The sequence below is a fragment of the Prenolepis imparis genome, unplaced genomic scaffold (assembly GCF_030444845.1).
Source record: "Prenolepis imparis isolate NDT839.2.m4 unplaced genomic scaffold, iyPreImpa1.0 SCAF_4, whole genome shotgun sequence".
In the NCBI taxonomy this organism is placed as follows: domain Eukaryota; kingdom Metazoa; phylum Arthropoda; class Insecta; order Hymenoptera; family Formicidae; genus Prenolepis; species Prenolepis imparis.
Window position 1 is genome coordinate 13,809,542 of NW_028141162.1, and position 20,946 is coordinate 13,830,487.

Sequence of the window (20,946 nt, forward strand, 5' to 3'; positions counted from 1 at the left end):
TAATAATCATATCAAGCGATCACGATCGCATCCATTACACTGCAACTTGATAAGCATGATCGATGTTATATGCGTTTTTCCATTAAACTTTCATTAAATTTAGAAAAAAAAATTTTATATAGAATATCTTTAAAAATTCAAATTACATCAATTAAACACAGCAAAAATAAAAATGTTTAAATTAAATTAAATTTATGACTTAATTTTTTTATGCAAACTAATGTAAACTTTTAAAAGACTCGCATGAAAAAAATAATTAGTACCCAAATATTTCTTGTTTCACAAGAAAAAAAGTAGATCTCATACTTCGCATGCAGGAATGCAGTAGAAATCGAAGAAAAAAGTTGACGTAATTTCTCGCAGAACGTCCCGCTTCCATGATGCATTTCCTCTGTACACATTGGATATTCGATTGCGCGTCAATTCGCCGCGCTGGATGCACTCTATGGAATTGTTAGATGGAAAGCTGCTCTCGTATCGAGCCGCACGCCGAACCATCGGGAGATGACATTATCCTTTTGCCGAGGGCACTCACAATTTCTGCGGTCCGCAATCCGATGTGTTCGCCAATCAACGCTTTCGCGCCACTTAATAAATCGGATGGGCCGAGCGCGCAGCATCTAATGAATCAGATTCGATGCGGATCGAGCCAGCGGCATTGTGCAGATCTATTAACCCGCGGCGACACGAATCTGGAACTTGGCGCGCGATATCGCAATGCCGGATTCAATTTGCAAATCGCTAATGGCCGGACGGATTCGGTTCGTCGAAGTTTTAAGAAATTGGAGCTGTGCGTTCGCTGTACATCCAAGTGGCACGTTCGGCTATTAGCGTCGAATTTAGCGCAAATTTAATGGCTGTAGCGTCGATAGCGGTAAACAATGACCATGTTTTAAAGTGAAATTATTTGCCGATTAATTTATTAATAAGATTAATTTTTAATTTTGCGTAATTTTTATTTTCGCCGCGAAAATAATTCTCTTTTCCGATCGCAATTTTCAGTATATCTTGTATAAAGAGAGCATAGAATAATCTGCTCATTTTTTAATTTATTATTCGTCATCTAAAAATTTATTAATTTATTATTTATAAATATTTCCAGAGGTAAAAAATTTACACAAAAAAATATTCTAATCAAAATATATTATATTAAACGTGACGTTTTCCTTTTCCTATACAAAACCCATTCAATGCTTCTCACAAGCGAACTAATTAAAAGCCGTATGTAATAATATATTGTCAAACATCTAACAATATATCGCTATGATTCAGGAATCCTGAATACAAATTCAAGATTCACGAGATTGGCGCAACCGCGGCAGTTTACTCGCAAACGCGAACTAATGACAATATTATTCAGCCGTGAGTTATCGAACGGAATTCGCCAATCAATGCTCTCGTATGAGTTCTCAAATCGGATAATCCCAGAGACTGAGCCACTCGTAATGAATCTGATCGATCGAATCGGGAGGCAGAGAGAGAAAAGAGAAGGGGTGCATTCGCATACGAGGACACATATCGAAGATGAACCCGAAGCGCGCTGCTAAAGCAATTTAGCCGCGGATTCCAAACCGCATGGCAGCGGCGTCGCGAATGGAAAGTTTGGAATGGAATTCGCAGGACCTCTCACAGTTCTCTGAATTTTGGCGGCAATTAAGACCGATGTTCAATGAACGATCCCCAGACGGCGAAGAGAGAGAGAGAAGTTGCGAGAGGGATGGGAAATTAGTTCGGGCGGAGAGATGATAGGAACGATGTATTGTGACATTTGCGTTGTAATGCGCGGCAATTCCACAAATTGCGTACATTTGAGGCAGGAACGAAACGCTAACACACGCGTTAAAATTGCAATATCGATAAAATTCTTTCCGCTGCGCACTTCAGGCGAAAATTGCACGCGTTTGCATCTAAATTTCCAATATAATTATAACATCGAAATTTTAATAAATCCAAATGAATTCTTTTCGTACCGCGAATAAATTATTCTTGCGATATTTTATCAATTTTATCAATGGAATGATACATCAACATCGTATTCGATAACATTTTAATGACACCTCTGAAACGTAACCTCGAGCTTAAGCGAGAGAGATCGACGATTGAAAGAGCATTGGCAAAAATAACAAGAACTACAGTTTCTGCAGTCTCAACTCTTTGAAATTTTCAGCGAGAAATGTTGGCAGCTTTCTGGCGAAAGGTAAAGTCGCATTCGGTGGTGTTAACTTACACCGAGGAAAGTACACATAAAATTACTATTAAACTCGTAAACTATTAAGAAGAGAGTGGAAGTTTAACTCGTGTAGTTTATATAAAACAGAGAATAGAACTCTTTCCAAATATCGTTATATTTATTAAGAAATCTAATAAGTTTACCGGCGAGTGCAAACTTTCGGCGGAAGCAAATTTAAATATTGCAAATGCACTGGAAATTTTATATCTCTTCCGTAAATAATACGGATCTTTTCATCCATCCAGGTATCCACAAAGACGATCTTGGCATCGCGTTCATTTAAGAAACCGGGAGTACTGCCGGAAGAGACCGAGAATTTTATCAAAGAAAAATCTTGTTCGTCTCAATGGAGCGAGATTTGCGAGATGAATATCTTGCCTGGACTCCCGACATTTTTATCAAATGAAAAATTACGAATAATTCGCGTATTAAATCAACCTCTGAAGATTCCGAGAAGATTATTGACGTTACATATCGCTCCAAATCCCACGATTTTCCATAAAGAAAATTTTAGTATCGGAGGGAGCGATCGGCTGCTTCCGCAACGTGATAATATTGATCGAGAAATAATTGCGCGAGTCAAACGATGGAAGAGTACACAGTCCAGCTGCGAAGAAGACGGCGTTCCGCAAAAATCTCGAGGATGCGTCGAGGATCATCGACAATCTGCGGAATCTTGCGCGGAAAAGACACGCGAAAAATCTAACGACTTGCGAAAGTCTTGCGGCGACTTATTAAATCATCGAGAATACTGTCGGTCGATTGAATCCAGTTCCCCGATCCATTCCGACAAACCTGTACCGTACAACGATCGGCGAGCATGCGATTCGATGAAGCATGTGCCTCGTAAATCAGCTCTAATAACGTGTGAAAACTGGACTTGCGGAAAATCAGCAATGGAAAGAAAGATTTATCACAAATGCAAGCCAAAACCGTGCGCTCCAAATATTCGCGAAACGAAACATTTTCCGTCACACATATCGCGAGATTATGAAAGAAAATCAGAAGAAGAAATGTCCCAAAAAGACAAGCTGAAGCGAGTCGAGACTGCTCATTTTGCACGACAACATTCTGAAACGGAACCTCCATATTCGAAAAAAAAATGTACACTGAGCGAGAAAAAACCTTCTCCCGCGAAAAGTCAAATGTCAAAACCGTGTTCCGTGTCAGATGCTAACGAGCAGATAAAACCCGACCCTCCGCCACCGAGATATCAACACTGGAGCGAGAATCCGCCAGTTTATTGCGATGCTTGTACAAAAAAGACAGTTCCTACGTCCCCTGTTAAACCTTCGCCAATGGTTTTTGTCCCTCGGAAGGAGTCGTGGAAATCTCGGACGAAAGGTATCGTTGCATCATCTCTTCAAGATATTCACAAGGATCGCGGGAAGAGGACGAGTAAAAATGGATGCGACAAAGCAGACGCTAAGGCGAAAATAACATCGCGCTTGCCGAAGAGTGCATCGGAAAGGTGCATACCGGATCGTGTAATCTCCTTTGAAAATAAATGCGCTGCTTCTTTGACGCTTCCTACGGTTGTTAACAAATCGAAGCCGAGAGTCGTCCAGCAATTTCCAAGGTTGACGAAGAGCGGTGGCTGTCGCGTCGAAAAACCGAAGGAAGATTTCGCTACGTCAGACGTCAGCGATTGCAGTCCCGGCATGACGAGCTTCAAGCATCGATTGAGCAAGTGTCCTTGCATCAAGGAGATGTGGAGTGTCGGCGCCAATCGCGAATCGTCCGATACTGACGCTGACGCGCGATCGAAGCAAGAAGCTTTCCTGTCCATCTGTGCGAAAATCAAGAGCCAGGAGTCTTCGCGACCGCCGGAGATAGAGGCGAGAGGAAGGAGGAAGAGATTCGAGTCGTCTGGCGAATGGGCTCGGCAGAGGTACAAAATTCGCTTGAAGATATTCCAGAAGGGAAATGGATGTCTCGATCCTTGTCTTCCGCGGATCATCGAGTCGCGACAACCGCACGGTAAGAAAACGCGATCGACCCTATCAAAACTGTCCGGGATCGCTGACGACGCAGGCGAACTTTCTCCGCGATTGAAGAGCGCGTGTCGTTCACCCGGTTATTGTCCACCGAAGAGGCCGATTGTCGAGACCAAAAGTTACCCGACGAAGATGAACGAGAGCAGAGTGGTGCGCGAGAAAAACCTGGGAAAGGCTCCTTGCAAAAAGCGTCGCTAAGCATTTCCAGAAGACTACTTTCAGGAATTAGTATCGATGGATGCAGACGACATTGACTTTATGCGCGTCTAAAAAACTCGCACGTTATTCACACACATTTTATACTTCAAATACAAGTAAAGATTTTAATATGGTAAATATCTGCAAAGTACCTGAAAAATATTTTTTTTTCAAATCTATACAATTTCCGATAAATGTAATATCGATGAAGATTCTACCGACTAATATCTATGTTATAAATCTCTCTGGACAAGCATTTAATTCCGCTAAAAGGATCAGAATGTTAAGATTCTCTGCAACAGAATTTGCAGAGTACCCGTTCAATTTGTTTATATTAACAAGAAGCAGCATAATAGCTTCTTCATAAGTGAAATATATATATATGCGATATCTAAAGGTAGCATAAAAGCGCGGGAAGGGAGGCGCGGAAATGAAAAAATGCAACTCGGGTAGCCCGAGACGGCTGCGAAAGAAGTCCGCTCGTAGCAGCTGGCCTCCAACTTTTCACGTTTATCATTATTTCACCCCTCTCGTCGTACACCCTTATTTTTGTACCCGGTAGGAACAAACTTGCGCATCAAACGCCGTTATTTTATGGCCGGTATACATTTTCATTTCTGTCGGAGGATGATATATCTCGCAGCCCTAATAAACGCGACTCGGAATTTTGCATATACATTTATCTTGTTTACATCGCACGGAAATAATGGGAAAAAATACAAACACAAATTAGCATCGGAATCCAATTCCGATAATTAATGTAAAATGCTGGAAGGCGATTTTATATTATCTAAAGATATATAATATAATCTATGAAAATCTATGTTCTCTTGATCCGGTCTTGCATAATATAATTGCATGTGAAACTGAGTTAATTCATGTTAAAGCATTAAAGTAACTGTTCCAAGATATCGAACAAGTTATTATATATATGAATTTAGTAAAATTTGCGACTGTTATATTAGACATGCATTGCTTATATTTTTTTCCGAGGGAAAATTTGATTTATATATTTAATAGTCTTTTCATTTTTACCTTCATCCAATGAGCTTGTAATTCCATACAAGCAAGTATACAATGATACTAAAATTGCTACCTCTCTCTATCTACAGGGTACATTAACCCGCATTCGTTTTTCCTCTCCTTCATTGAAATTGCGCACAATTAAGCAGCACGGAAAAATAGCGGACGAACAATCGCTACCGGTAATGTTCACGATCGTTAACTCCTAATTGAACGCCGATGAACGAACGGCTCCTAGTCGGCCGTTCTCTGTCTAACGGGCTTGAAATAATGAAAATCGCGGCGATGTTTTCACGATATTCATACGGAACAATTCGCATTGTTACAGATAAACGATGATTGGTTCCACATGGAGCATCGATCCGTGGCGAAGAGATCGACGGAGCCGCATTTCGAAGTGCATCAGAGGCTAACGAAAGACTACAGAGTACGTCGAGCGGAGCAGCAGCGGGCGAAATCGCGTACCAAGAGAGATCTTATAATCAAACGTCCGTCCAATATATTAACCATGCTAAATGACGAAAGGTGGCCTCAAATGTGGTATCTGGTAAGCGATTTTACAGTCTCCAAAACACTTTATTCTTCATATGATAAGATTATTATGTTTCGTCGTTGCATAAATAAATATAAATGTGTACGTAGATACAATTTTACATCATTAAATTATTAAAATTATAATATGAAAAATTTAGTAAACACTGTGTATTTTTTAATATCTAATTTTATAATTGTATGTATGGAAAAAGACATTTTGTGAACAGTATTTCCAAATTGGAAGATTTATATAGACATAATGGCATTCTCTTGCTATATATATATTATCGATAAATATAAGATAAATATTTAACTGCATTTTATCATGCTTTTGATAACTTTGGAAAAAATTATATAAAGCGATCAATGAGAACAATACAAAATAAATCAGCTCGATTAATATCGATTCGGAAAAAGTGTTGACATTTGTATCATAGATGAAAATCCACTGCCACCTGAAAGTGGGATGTCGGAAGTATTGGGTAATTTTTTTTTCAGAATAGAGGGAAGGGATTAGATATGAACGTGCAGGGTGCTTGGGCCGAAGGAATTACTGGAAATGGCGTCGTGGTCACAATTCTCGACGATGGATTAGAAAAGGATCATCCAGATCTTTATAAAAATTATGTGAGTATTTTAGTGTATCTCGTATATAATAATATTTCTTTTATTAAAAATTAATCGACTTTTCGATTTTAGTAAAATTGTTATTATCAGAACAAAATGGTTAAACAAGCACATTTTTTAGTATTGAAATGTTATGTTTGCATTCAGCTTAGCTTCTATTTTTTAAAATATTGCAAACTGAAAAGTAATTCATGTTTTGAGTAAATTGCATTTTTCACAGCTACAGTAATTTTACGTAAAGTAGCTTTCTCTACGATTAAATTTATGCGAATAAGCAAAAACGCAAGCGCTTAATACTTGTCTAATATAACTGGATGTACGCCAGTCCAATGTATTTTACATTCACCGAGGCAAGAGAAAAAATGTGAAAAAAATTCCGGCGAAATGTACAATAGAGTGCGGTATATGAAGGCGTATCACGGATGCATTGCGAACATTGGTTGTTGAGTACAAACATTAGAGATATGTATGCATATAACGAGTAACTATTGATTCGCGGATGGTTACATCGAATGAGAGATATCTGCACACGCGATAGAAAGTGAATCGCATTAATTAATCAATCAGTAAACATATACACTGCGATGCGCCTCAGTGCACTGTTCTGATTACGCAAGTTTATGTATATTCATTCGCATTTGTATTCTTATTACGCAGATATACGCACAAATGTGTTTGTATTTAAAAAAAAAAATTATATTATTGGTTGCAAAAATTTCACTTTTCTAATTTCTTATTATAAATATTTTTCTTACAGAGTAAACTTAATTTTTTTACAAGGAATTCTCACAAAGTGCCAGAACGATTTTGGGGAAATGTACATATTTAAAAGTATTCGTCAAAACAAATTCAATGATATATGTCATAGCTGGTTCAATTTAAAGTCAAATATAAAAAATCGAGAGGTCAAATTTTTTGGTCAACGTTCAATTTTTGACTTTTTGGATCATGTTGGATATCAATTGATTCAACAGAATTTACATATAATATTCTTTTTATCTTAACGCGTGCAAACAAAATTGAGTTGGCCAAAATTTGACACTTCACTTTTTAACATTTCAATTGGAGCAGCAATGATATACATATATCGTTAAATTTATCTCGACGAGTATTTTTCAAAAATAATATATAAACTGCATATCACATGTATTTTTATCGTTACTTATTCTCGTTCACGATTGTTTTATGCATCAAATATTTTATCTATGCGAACCTTGATTTGTATGAAGCGGAAACGGAATAATACGAACGAGATTCATCATGAAATGCATAAATTTTAATTAATGCCGCTGATGATTTCTGTTGCAGGATCCGCAAGCGAGTTACGACGTCAACAGTCACGACGAGGACCCAATGCCAAGGTACGACCTGGTAGATAGCAATCGACACGGCACCAGATGCGCCGGGGAGGTCGCAGCCACTGCCAACAATTCTCTCTGTGCCGTAGGTGTTGCTTTTGGAGCTGGCGTGGGTGGTGAGTATCTTGAAAAGCATTACTTAATATTTATAATCGCGTATACTGGGAATTGAATGGACTTTTTGTACATTATGTAGAATTTTCTACATAATTTATAGCTTAAGATATGTTAAATTATTTAAAGATTTTATTCTAACGACATCTTCTACGATCTTTGATTGCACAAATGATATAAAAATTTTATTATATATAATTTTGAAATAAGATGAGAATAAGATACCAACACAAATTTATAGAAATAGAGAGAAAGAGAAAGATAAGGAGAAAAAAATATTTAAATTATTTAAATACTGACTCGTCAGAGAAATAACAGTTTTATTTCAACAGAGCAATTATTAAAATCTCACACATTCTATTCAGCAATTAGCAATAGCAATAGCGACGTTAATGTTGGAATTCGCGCTATTGCGAGCGACATGTGCCTGTAATATGCAAAATTGATATTGCGAGACGGCAGCATCATTTTCGAATTAGAATCGGGATTGGCAATAGTCTGTTACATGTGTTACATTCACGGATCTAAATCAGTGCACGATGCCCAATTTCGATCTTGTAAATTGGATCCTCCGTTCCACGTGCCGCGGGAATTGTGCGGGATAATTAACACAAACATGAAATACCTGCAGCTTAACTATTTGAAGTTTCTTAATATATATATGTATGTATATGGAATTCTTGGAGACTAGCATAGAAAATTTTCATATAAATTGACAATATATATGCCTAAAATCAGTTCTTTTTAAATAAATAAGCCAATATGTTCTTATTGCAATATCATATAATGTTGATTCTTAATTCCATTTTTATGTACAGGTGTTCGAATGTTAGATGGCGATGTGACAGATGCCGTTGAAGCAAGGTCCTTGAGTCTAAATCCCCAACACATCGATATTTATAGTGCATCATGGGGACCAGATGACGACGGCAAAACTGTAGACGGTCCCGGTGAACTGGCCACCAGAGCTTTCATCGAGGGAATTACCAAAGTAAGTGTTTACCATCACTGAAAATTCTACTATTTTTATTTTTTCGCGGATTTATTTAGCAACGATTGAATTAATTGAGGTTTTTTTAAATTAATTATTTTTTAATACAATGATCACACCTTTGATATTTTTAAATCTTGAAACAAAAATCATTAAAATGGATCGTGCTTGTATCTATTTTTGACTCAACCGAGTCAACGATATATATTTCTTGTAAGAAAAATAGTTTCATTCGCAGAAGATTTACTCAAAATATGTCGGCGTATCTCGCAAATTGTCTCAACATTATTTAAACGTTTCCTAATCGAAAAAAAATCAAGGCTACTTCTAATAATAATCTTAATCGCCATGTCTTATTCGTTATTACATTTTTTACGACCTGAAAAGTATGTCTCCCTCTCTTTCTCTCTCGAAGCTTCAAACTTCGATGTAGTAGCGTAATCCACTTAGGACTGCAATTTTCTTCGCTATAATTTCCCGCGTTATGACAAGGTAAATGCAATTAGCCGCAAGGTATCCCTGTACGAAACGGAAGCTTCTAGGTTGCTTCAAGACGCTTCCTTGACTCTCAAACGTCAAACTGCAGGAAATTTTCAAGCTTGGTATTACAACGCTTATGTTCTTAATGCGTTGGATAGAGAAGCATCGGTTATAAAATTCAAGTCAAATACTCGAACCACTGAAAACTATCTTCTATCGATTGAGATAAAGATATTTAATCGAAGATTTTTTGATCGCAAATTTTAATTGAAGATTCTTCGAAAATTCTCGGAAGATTAGTACAAGTGCGAAAATAATAAACGCCGATCGATGAACTATCTAATACGACGTTGCAGTACTGAAATACCGAAGCGAGAAATTGTTCGCACGTAATTGGAGATCATTACGTTCCGATCTTCCATGATTTTTCCACGAAACTGAAATTCCCAGAGAATTACTCTCATCGGTTGAAATCTTTGTTCGTGAGTAAAAAAAGAAATTTAACAGCTCTCACGATTGGAGTTAACCAACTCCTGAGTTCAATTATCGTCCTCCTAATTTCTTATATCTCGCGCCAAAGGAATACGTTTAACTTGTTAATGGTTTTTCTTGTAGAATCAAACAAGCCGGAAAAGAAGTTGCTTTAAGTATCGTGAGCTTCGCTATTATTTCTTCGAAACTCGTTCAGTGAGCGCGAATATTCGAGTTTTGCGTTTGTTACAAGATAATTATGTAAGCATTTATCCAAATAACTTTACCATATTTCCTCGATATATGCACTTATATATTTTACATCTACATTTTCTCTTAAAGAAATATTTTATCGATAGAATGTCAAATTTTTAGAAATTTTTTAAAGTTACACTAAATAATTAATATTTTATAAATAAATGCACTATAAAATTATAATTAGGTATATTTTTATCCATCTTTCGACTTAAAATAGTATATTTCTATAAAACAAGAGAATTCTCGTTTAATTGTCAATTCTAATATCGTTCATCATTGCATTGTAAAAGTGCAGAAAATATTATTGCATATAGATGCAAATATTTCATTGCTCTTCTCTCGTTTGTCACGAGAAGAAAAAAATTCATCTGTTCGTTATTAACGCGAATCATACGCTCGTGTCCGAATTGCAGGGCGAAACGAAATTCGCACAAATGTATCACGCAAAAGCATTCTCCGAGATCTTCCGAGTTTCATCTGTGGCGACAATAGCCATATTGTCATCTCGATGTATACATCTCGTGCAGAGACGGCGATTCTTCGATCGCGTTCGCGATCCTAAAATGAAGATAAATTTTAGTATTGAGAGAGAGAGAGACTCTATTTCAAGTAACTATCATTAAAGTGCAGACATCTAGCATTAAAGACGAGCCATCAAGAACTGTTGAGAAACTTCGGTACTGAAGATTCTCTGTACTGAACCGTTTCTGTTATCCGCGTGAACTGTGTGACCCTGTGCCCTATTTTACGATAGCGTGGTAATTCGAGATACTGAGGGTACTAATTAGCTTTTTCAAAATTAAAAGCTATTTTACATTGCAAAACTTATTTTTGATATAACTTCGAATGGTAATTGGTTTAAAATATCGTTGATTTTAGTTTATTCAAATTACAGGAATAATCAGTGCTGACTCATTAGAGTTTTCGATAATTTACATATACGTATACTACTTGTGCAATAAACAAAAAGATTAATACTAATATATAGAAAAGATATAATAATATATAATGTTACGTTAATAATGTTCTTCGGATTATTATTTGATTGATCGTATTCCGATGTCCGCAAACGATTGACTTCTTTCGACGACGGTGTCGACAGAATCGTCGACGGAACGATGACAGACGTAATTCAATTAGCAACGACGACGAAGAACTCATCCAGCTAGACCCGGTTTAATAGACTCGCTCTCGGCGAGAGAGGTCAGCCTTCAGAAAGTTTCTAATTGGGTGCTTTTAAGCGACTGGCCGACTCTCGAGCCGCGCTAGAACGTATTACCATTTTAAACTTACTACCAGCGACGTAGCCGTAAAATATATGCAAATGTCAATATGGTCGATGCAAAACTAGTTGAAATATACGGCGACCGGCGAAACATATCGAGGAAATGGTCACATACAGGTGCTTTCGCCGAAATGCATAAAAGAGCGTAATAGTCTCCAAGGCGACAAGCGACGAATTGCTAATGCATAGATTTGCGTTTGCATAAAGCTGCAAAACGTATTGCGAAAATTGTGACAGAAAAAGCAATGCAGAAAAGATATATAAAAAATACAAATATAAGAAATTATATTAATTAAAAAATTATATAAAATTATATTAATTAAAAACAATCAGAATAATTTTAACAATTTAAAAAATTTTTTAAACCGATACAAAATAAACTTAAAATAAAACCGTAATTTCAAAACACATCGATTACAACTGAAGCTTTTCCTTATATTACAAGAACGTAAACGTTTCTGCATTATAGGAATTATATCCGGTGAACATTCATAATAGGATCAACGATTAATAATGAAATGAGCAATGCTTCAGATACTTTCCCAGCAGCAATATTAAATAGCTGTCATTCCGTCAAGATTGCTTTCGTGATTTCTTTTCAGATATTCCACGCAATAAGATACGATGTCGATATCCTGTATTCTCAGAAATCGATTTTTATTATTTACGATTTTTATGCGCGAACTAAACTTTTCGAAGTCACAACCGAGATCATTACAAAAGATTGCCTTTGCCTTCGATCTTTAAATATGTGTGAATTTTTCTTTATATATTTTTATCTAAATCTTAATTAATTAAATATTAATTAATTTAATTAAAACTATTACACAATATACTTAATATACAATATAATTTATATTAATAAATATATTATATAAACTTACATAACACGATATATATAATTGCATATTTATTAAATATTTTCTTAAACAGAATTTTTGTTTTTAAAGAGATCAAAATTAAAATTTATTAATATAGCAATTTAATATTGGATGTAACGCTTCAAATTAAAATTGTTAGCACAATTAAAAAACTTTGCGGAGTACTAGTATAATTTTTTAATATAAATTAAACTGCTTGTTTTATAATAAATATCTTAATATTTAATGAATACTTACTCTCGAATTGCGCGACAATACTTCCTCTCTTTACTTCAAAGGAGATAATAAGTTTACATTATATCATTCAACGCGCGTGTTATATCATTCAAACAACTAGAATGCAAATGGTACTGATTATGTCGAACTACTACATTATCTCGGCAGCAACTTGATTTCGCGCACAGTTGCACAGTAGGTATGTGTCTAGCGACGACAATTCCCTTTGTAACTGTATTAGATTATATATTATCTTATGTTCGACACACAGATGAATACATTCTCTCTAGGGCCTGTTAACAGGTTCGATAACTTTACCCTTGGGCCAATGGAAGCGTAACTATAGGTTTCATATGTAGCCGATAGAATTGCATGAAACATGTGCACGTTATATAGTTTTCATCAAGCTGAAATAATTCGAGCGTGTAATTCTTGATTTTTCTGTCTTTTTCTTCTTCATTGTTTGTACAATAGTTTTATTGCTAGATTTCATTGATTTAAATCAATTAAAATAATAACTTTTAATTTCTAAATAGACAAAGTCGAGCCTGTTGCGAGCCTGTTGCGATGTCTGTTTATCGATTTAATTTTTAAATTATACTTTTTTATATTACATAATTCTGTGTATATATTATATAATTATTAAACATTTATAGAAGAGATTTTTTGAGAAGAAAAAATATCTTTAAAGACATAAATTCATTGTAAAATATTAGTAACATAATGTAATCGCAGCTAATTAACAATGATTATACAAATTGCGTCTGAGATGTCAACGCAGCCAAGTCTATACTTTACGATTAAATAGCTTTCTGATCAAAGGCTCAAGCACTATATTACTGAATTAGTTAACGTCAGCTCTCAAAGAGAGTTCAGAGTTCGTGGTCACTCCTACATGATACCTAAGCACACGGTGTCTGGTCTTATCACGAGATAGCCGAACCTCTAGTCTCAATATTAGAGAGCACCTGCAATCTTAAAGTAAAACTGGATAGTATACACAAATATGTATATCCAAAATATTTGTAAAGAGAAATTTGCAGCTAATAATAAAATCTACAGGCGATAATGTTAATTAATTTTTATTTAGTTAAAAAATATTCGTCGAGAAAGAGTTTGCCTATCATTATCAATGTCTTTTATTATACCGTTATTATCAGTGATTAATTTAGTCGCTAATTTCTTCTCGAAAAAATTATTTTCAAAATTTTATTGTCTTTAATTTTTTCATCTTGACGAAAATCAAAAATTCAATTCCCCTTTCAATCTTCGAAGAAGATAACACATATATGTAGTCACTAGCGGATCCTGACGTCGATAATGGGGGGGGGGTTTTGCAAAATTATTTTATTTAATATTTTTGGTTTCATGATTAGCTTTTATTCTAGGATCAACGACGTCGATAGCTCTTTAATGTTTGTTTTTCTTTATTTATATTTTTTAAACAAATTCAGCAAAACTGTTTCTTTTAATTTGCAAGGGGGGGGGGGTTAAACCCCCCTCAGGATCCGCCAGTGTATATATATATATATATATATATATATATATTATACAGATATAAAGAATTTCTCGCCTAATTATTTTCATGCAACGAAATTATCTTATCATTTCATCCTATGTCTGACTTAATCTATACTTAACTCCTTGAATGCGTAATGAGTATAATTTACAATGTATCTTATACATACATATTGTATATATTATATAGATATAAAGAATTTCGCCTAATTATTTTTGTGCAACGAAATTATCTCTTCATTTCGTCCTATGTCTGACTTAATCTACACTTAACTCCTTGAATGCGTAATGAGTATAATTTCCAGTGTATCTTATACATACATATTGTATATATTATATAGATATAAAGAATTTCACCTAATTATTTTCGTGCAACGAAATTATCTCATCATTTCGTCTTTTGTCTGACTTAATCTACACTTAACTCCTTGAATGCGTAATGAGTATAATGTACAGTGTATCTTATACTTTTATATATATATATATATATATATATATATATATATATAATATATATATAAAATATATATAAAATATATATATAAAATATATATATATATAAAAGTATAAGATACACTGTAAATTATACTCATTACGCATTCAAGGAGTTAAGTGTAGATTAAGTCAGACATAGGATGAAATGATGAGATAATTTCATACACGAAAATAATTAGGCGAAATTCTTTATATATATATATACAATATGTATGTATAAGATACACTGTAAATTATACTCATTACGCATTCAAGGAGTTAAGAATAGATTAAGTCAGACATAGGATGAAATGATGAGATAATTTTATGCACGAAAATAATAAGGCGAAATTCTTTATATGTATATATATAATATATACAATATGTATGTATAAGATACACTGTAAATTATACTCATTACGCATTCAAGGAGTTAAATTTAGATTAAGTCAGACATAGGACGAAATGATGAGATAATTTCGTTGCACGAAAATAATTAGGCGAAATTTTTTATATCTATATAATATATATTATATAGATATAATATATATTATATAGATATAATATATATTATGTATATATATTATATAGATATAAAGAATTTCACCTAATTATTTTCGTGCAATGAAATTATCTCATCATTTCGTCCTATGTCTGACTTAATCTACACTTAACTCCTTGAATGCGTAATGAGTATAATTTACAGTGTATCTTATACTTATATATATACACTAGCGGATCCTGACGTCGATAGCTCTTTAATGTTTGTTTTTCTTTATTTATATTTTTTAAATAAATTCAGCAAACTGTTTCTTTTAATTTGCAAGGGGGGGGTTTAACCCTCCCCCCCCAGGATCCGCCAGTGCATGTAGTAGTGTTAGAAAGTTTCTCGACAAGCTCGAGGCAATTTTGTCCTGACCCCATGGAGACTATTACCTCTAAACATTCAATCTCATCGACTTCCTAATAACAGTTTCGTTCCGAATCATCCACTGTGTGTCTTCGGGCGCAGAGAAAGTGCCTTTAGCATGCAAAGTGTCTTATAAACTTCTAAAGCGCCTTAAGCGCTTCCGAGCATCTTAAACCCAAGTACTAAAAAAAAAAAGTTCGACCACATCTAAAGTACCCAAAGTGGTAAACTCAGATTCATTTTAGTATTAAATACGTCTGTTAAATCCCGCTGTTTCACTTCCGCGGTCTGAAATTACTCGACCGTTTCTTTCTAAGATTTTCATAAGGATCTAAATATTTTAAAATCGAATTAATAAATCTGATATGCACGGTATAATCTATTTCTCGCGGTTCAAAAAGCCATTAATTGACCCTTGACTCTTCAGGGTCGCAATGGTAAGGGCTCAATTTTCGTGTGGGCGTCCGGGAACGGTGGCCGAGATCACGACAATTGCAACTGTGACGGCTACACCAATAGCATTTGGACTCTGTCCATCAGCAGCGCGACCGAGAACGGTCTTGTGCCCTGGTACAGCGAGGCGTGCTCGTCCACTCTCGCTACCACTTACAGCTCGGGCTCCACCGGCGAGAAGCAAGTCGTCACGACGGATTTGCATCATCATTGTACAAGCAGCCACACGGGCACGTCCGCGTCGGCGCCATTGGCCGCCGGTATTTGCGCCCTCGCCCTAGAAGCGAACAGAGCTCTTACCTGGAGGGACATGCAACACATCGTCGTCAGGACTGCCAAACCTGCGAACCTGCAGGCACCTGATTGGGTGCTGAACGGTGTCGGTAGAAACGGTGAGTACTTGCTAATTTCTCGGAGAAAGAATTTTTTTTTTAATTTTTATGTGTGAAAGACGAAAAGAAATTTTTTAAACTATTGGTAAAATTAATCACGTAAAGGAAATTAAATCTTCGTTTCAATTTTTCAAAGAAAATTTAGGAGGATGCAATTTTTTGATCTATCTATCATCAATCTATTTAATAAATAATTAATAATAATTATTGATTCAGATATATGTACCTTGTAAAATTAATTGATATAAAAATGATTTCACAATGTCGGAATCGTATTTTATGTCTGACAGTGAGCCATAGCTTCGGTTACGGGCTGATGGACGCCACTGCCATGGTACGCTTAGCAAGAAGATGGAGAACCGTTCCGGAGCAACACAAATGCGAAGTATCGGCGCCACACACAGGCAGGTAAGTGCTCGTAAATTGCATTGTTAAATAAACGAGAGCAATTTCAAAATCAGTGTGTCTCATTTCAAGTATTGATACGTTAATAAAAAAAAAAGAACGATACGACAATCGTGCAGAGAATCATCAATCTTGGGAAAAATATTCGAAAATGTGTGGAGAATCGAGATTCTCGACTGTATAGATCACTATTTGTTCTTAAAGGAGCAAACACGCTTTCTCTCGTAGATTAGATTCGAGCATGTCGGCTACCGGGAAACGGGCTTTATCCGCCTGAAATTGCATGGGAACCACGTGTAATACGCCACTTACACTGTCGAGAGTTATAATGAGTGAGGACAGATAACACTTGCATTAAATGAGCACGATTTACATAATTTATAACTTTGGAGTTAAACTTTTCCAAACAATTAAATAAAAAGTTTCTTGTACTCAATTCTATGTACGATAATTCATTTTAAAGCAATTAATTATGTAATCTAATAGTTATTCATATTTTAAATTAATATCAAAATAAAACCTATTATTCGAAAAGCAAATGTTATGATTGTATTCTTTATCTTGAGATTTTTGTTTAATTTGTTAATTATTTAATTTATGTACAGACACTTTTATTTGTAAAATAACGGAAATGATATAATTTTAACATAAATTTTCAATTTTGATATATCAAGAATAAAAATTATTTTCTTTCCATTTAATTTTAACGTTACTGAAATAAATTCTCGTTACTGTTAAAAGCACATTCGAGAAGAGGCATGAGTAACAATTGACCAAGTTATTCGAACGATGATTTAAAATCGACAATATAGTAAATTTATAAAAATGTATCCATGTAAAAATGTACTTGCGAAGAATTTTGTGCGCGAGCACACTTGACCCGAATTTCGTTCTACTTTCTAGGACAATACCGCCAAAGAGCCAATTGGTTCTCGACTTACATGTCAAGGAGTGCAGCGGCGTTAATTTCCTCGAGCATGTTCAGGTAAGTTGAGCACGCCACTCACCGGTGACATCGCTAATTAACGGGCTTCGTGTTGGCCATGAGCCATGAAGCACAAGCTCGGCCAATAATTTTAAAAAAATATTTTTTTGATTAACGCTGAATGATAGAATTTTTATTCATCTTTCCTTCGAATAAAAATCAGTTTATTTTTTATCATTGATATACATTATATTATTTTACACTGTCTATAGAAAAGATACTGTAATATGCGAAATAATAATTTCATTATTGCACAAATTAACTTAAGATATATTAATGACTTATCTATCGACAAAGCGTAATTATTGGACCGTATCTAAATTGTATTAAAGAAGTTAAATCAATTAAGAGTTAATTGCTCTTATAAAAGTATTAGTTACACGGCGCAAAATGATCTCGTAAGCTCTACATCTTGTTGTTTGAACTAATTAACAGAATTATATACATATAATTATATTTTAATGAAATATCGTAATATCAATTTGAGAATTTATTGATTTTGGCTTATGTGCACATCAAGATGTGCGAATTGTAAGTGCTAGTAATACGTACGAAGAATATACAACATTTATGACAATGATGCAACGATACGCTTGTCGCAGGCGAAGGTATCGCTGATGGCAGCGAGACGAGGGGATCTTCAGATACAGCTAACATCTCCTCAGGGCACGAAGAGCACTCTTCTCGCCAAGAGAACGCACGACGTTTCGAAGGCCGGCTTCAGCCAATGGCCATTCATGTCGGTGCACACATGGGGAGAGAGACCGCACGGTACCTGGAAATTAGAAATTCACAACGAGGGTCGTTATCTCGGTAAGTTAATCGCAGCATATTGATTTGAAATTATTTATCTGTCTTTAATTGGTTTTCATTGCTGATAATTAAAATTAACCAATCAAACTAATCTTTTATTGTTTGAACCAATACTGCCTAATCATCGAAAAATTATTTATTTGATTGAGTAATCCGTGGAAAAAATAAGTAAATAATTACAGTTATTTTTTAAATATTTTTAGAAGAATTGTGTTTGTCACTGTACAGTCTTTACATCTCATCCACCGTTTCTCTAATTTGTATCAAAGTTTTGAAAATTCGTCACTTTTAATTAATTAGGTTTATGCAACTGTCCGATAGACGAAAATCATTTATGATATTCATCAAAATATCAGGTTATAGTTCTTCTAGATATGTAGAAAAATTATCTTCATTAATTAATTTTAATTAGCATTAAATTTGATAAAGAGAGATTAAATTAATTCATATACATATGTTATTTCGATTTTTTTTATGATAGGGGTACTAACTTAACAAAGATGAGCTTTCAAGCTTCAAAAATATTCACGAGCCGATTATTGAGTTAAAATATCTATTTAGTTATATTTAAAATTCGCATTAGTTGTTAATTAATTCTTACATTCTTAAATTTGCTACACAGACATGTTTCCTTCTTCATTAAATAAATTTTAATTTTTTTTGTATTGCCTGCATAACAAATATTTAACAAATTTCTAAGACTCCGTACGGATTTATATATCTACGCTCGTAGGATTGCACATGCGAAAAATTTCCCGCCAGCGCTATAAAAATCACTCTGTACCCACTCAATCAAGTGTTCATTTATTCAATACGATTACTATATGATTTGTATACGATGTATACGATGTTTAAAAAAATTAAAATACCGTAAGCTATTTTTAGCGTACACGTGACAAATCGTATAGTGAATGAAGAATACAATAATTGTTAAGGTCGCGCCGCGTGGGTTTACTAATAATTTAATATTTTGTTTGACAGAAATCAGCTGATTAAAGCGTTAATTTGCTAATTAAATTTTAAAATAAAAATATGTTGTAAGAAGTAAAATAATAATGTTGTAAATATTATGTTATAGTACTTTAAACTTGATTAATATTTTTTGACAGTTATCAGCTGATTTCTGTCAAAAAATATTAATCGAGGATAAAGTATAACATATTAATATTTTAATTTTTATAACATATTATTTTAAAATTTAATTAACAAATTAACGCTTTATTAATATTTTTTGACAGAGATCAGCTGATTTCTGTCAAAAAATATTAATCGAGTTTAAACAAACTTTATATTGTTTTTTTTTAAATATCATTCTTTTTAATATAAAATCGAAGAATAGCGTACATTCTAGTACACAAAAAATTAAAATTCATTTAATTAATTAGGAAAGAAACATATGTCTGTATGCTAGCAGATTTGAGACTGTTGAAAGAATTAATTAACAAATAGTGCGAATTTTAAATGCGATTACTAATTAAATATTATAACTTAATAATGGGCTCGTGAATATTTTTGAAGCTTGAAAACTTACTTCTATTAAGTTAGCACCACCATAAAAAAATCGAAATAAGATACATTTCAAGACTTATACTCTCTAATGTTTTTAATGATCTTTTGTTATATAAAGCAAACCTATTTAAAAAAATGTCTTTTAAACATTATTTGAAATATAAAGTCATCGTCAGATTTATACGAAAAGTATACGCTCTCGAAGCATAATTTTAGATTAGAACGTCAAAGACAAGCATCTCGGAGATTACACCGGCATTAGACTCAGCATCCGGAGATGCCGTTCGCTGATCTAAATTTCAAATAGAATTCCACCTTGTTCGCTGTAACAATAGTTTCCAAGTGTCCAAGCAGTGCCGTCATAAGGTCACGGTTACTAAGTTCTCTGCCAGTTGCAGTCTCTGTCGGCCGAAAGTGCCGAACAAGAAATCAGCTGATATTGACATCTAGTAACTCTCACCTACATTCAAACGTATAAAGTGCGTATAAAAGACATTTTTTTTAACGCGCGATCGCGAGAACTCGCAATTATAGAGATAAATTCGCGTCACAAAGGATTAATCCATTGATACGCGCGATAATCCGGGTGGAATAGCTTCTACATACCTAGCATTGCATGCACATTCTGCAATGCGATGTCGAATCGGTCGGCGGGATTCACGGTATTCTCGTAGTCCGTGTTTAGGACGCTACGGGGAGGGCTCTTACGTAAGCCCTATGCGCGCGCGTGATTACTTAAGAAGGTGCATTATCCCCGGAGGTAGAGATAATTGCCGGTTTCGAGTACACACAGCAGAGCCCTACTGCAAAAGCACTCCTGCTTT

The 20,946-nt window shown here is 34.7% G+C and overlaps 3 protein-coding genes across 4 annotated transcripts in view; 2 read left to right on the forward strand and 1 right to left on the reverse strand.

Annotated features, from left to right (window-relative positions):
* Positions 1–20,946, forward strand: part of LOC145934928 (proprotein convertase subtilisin/kexin type 4-like) — a 214,876-nt gene that overhangs the window by 168,333 nt on the left and 25,597 nt on the right. For both annotated transcript variants that reach the window (XM_083035840.1, XM_083035839.1), the window contains exons 3-10: positions 5,777–5,995; positions 6,481–6,609; positions 7,918–8,083; positions 8,900–9,072; positions 15,993–16,410; positions 16,701–16,818; positions 17,719–17,800; positions 18,403–18,613. In XM_083035840.1, the coding sequence (XP_082891966.1) occupies positions 5,777–5,995; positions 6,481–6,609; positions 7,918–8,083; positions 8,900–9,072; positions 15,993–16,410; positions 16,701–16,818; positions 17,719–17,800; positions 18,403–18,613 (1,516 nt within the window). The remainder of the gene's footprint in view (positions 1–5,776; positions 5,996–6,480; positions 6,610–7,917; positions 8,084–8,899; positions 9,073–15,992; positions 16,411–16,700; positions 16,819–17,718; positions 17,801–18,402; positions 18,614–20,946) is intronic.
* LOC145934932 (uncharacterized) overlaps positions 1–20,946 on the reverse strand; it is a 469,524-nt gene that overhangs the window by 17,837 nt on the left and 430,741 nt on the right. The gene's annotated exons all lie outside the window — the stretch shown is intronic.
* On the forward strand, positions 2,174–4,614 carry LOC145935137 (uncharacterized). The gene is made up of 2 exons (XM_083036246.1): positions 2,174–2,210; positions 2,456–4,614. The coding sequence occupies exons 1-2, from the start codon at positions 2,174–2,176 to the stop codon at positions 4,423–4,425; spliced, it is 2,007 nt and encodes a 668-aa protein (XP_082892372.1). The 3' UTR covers positions 4,426–4,614.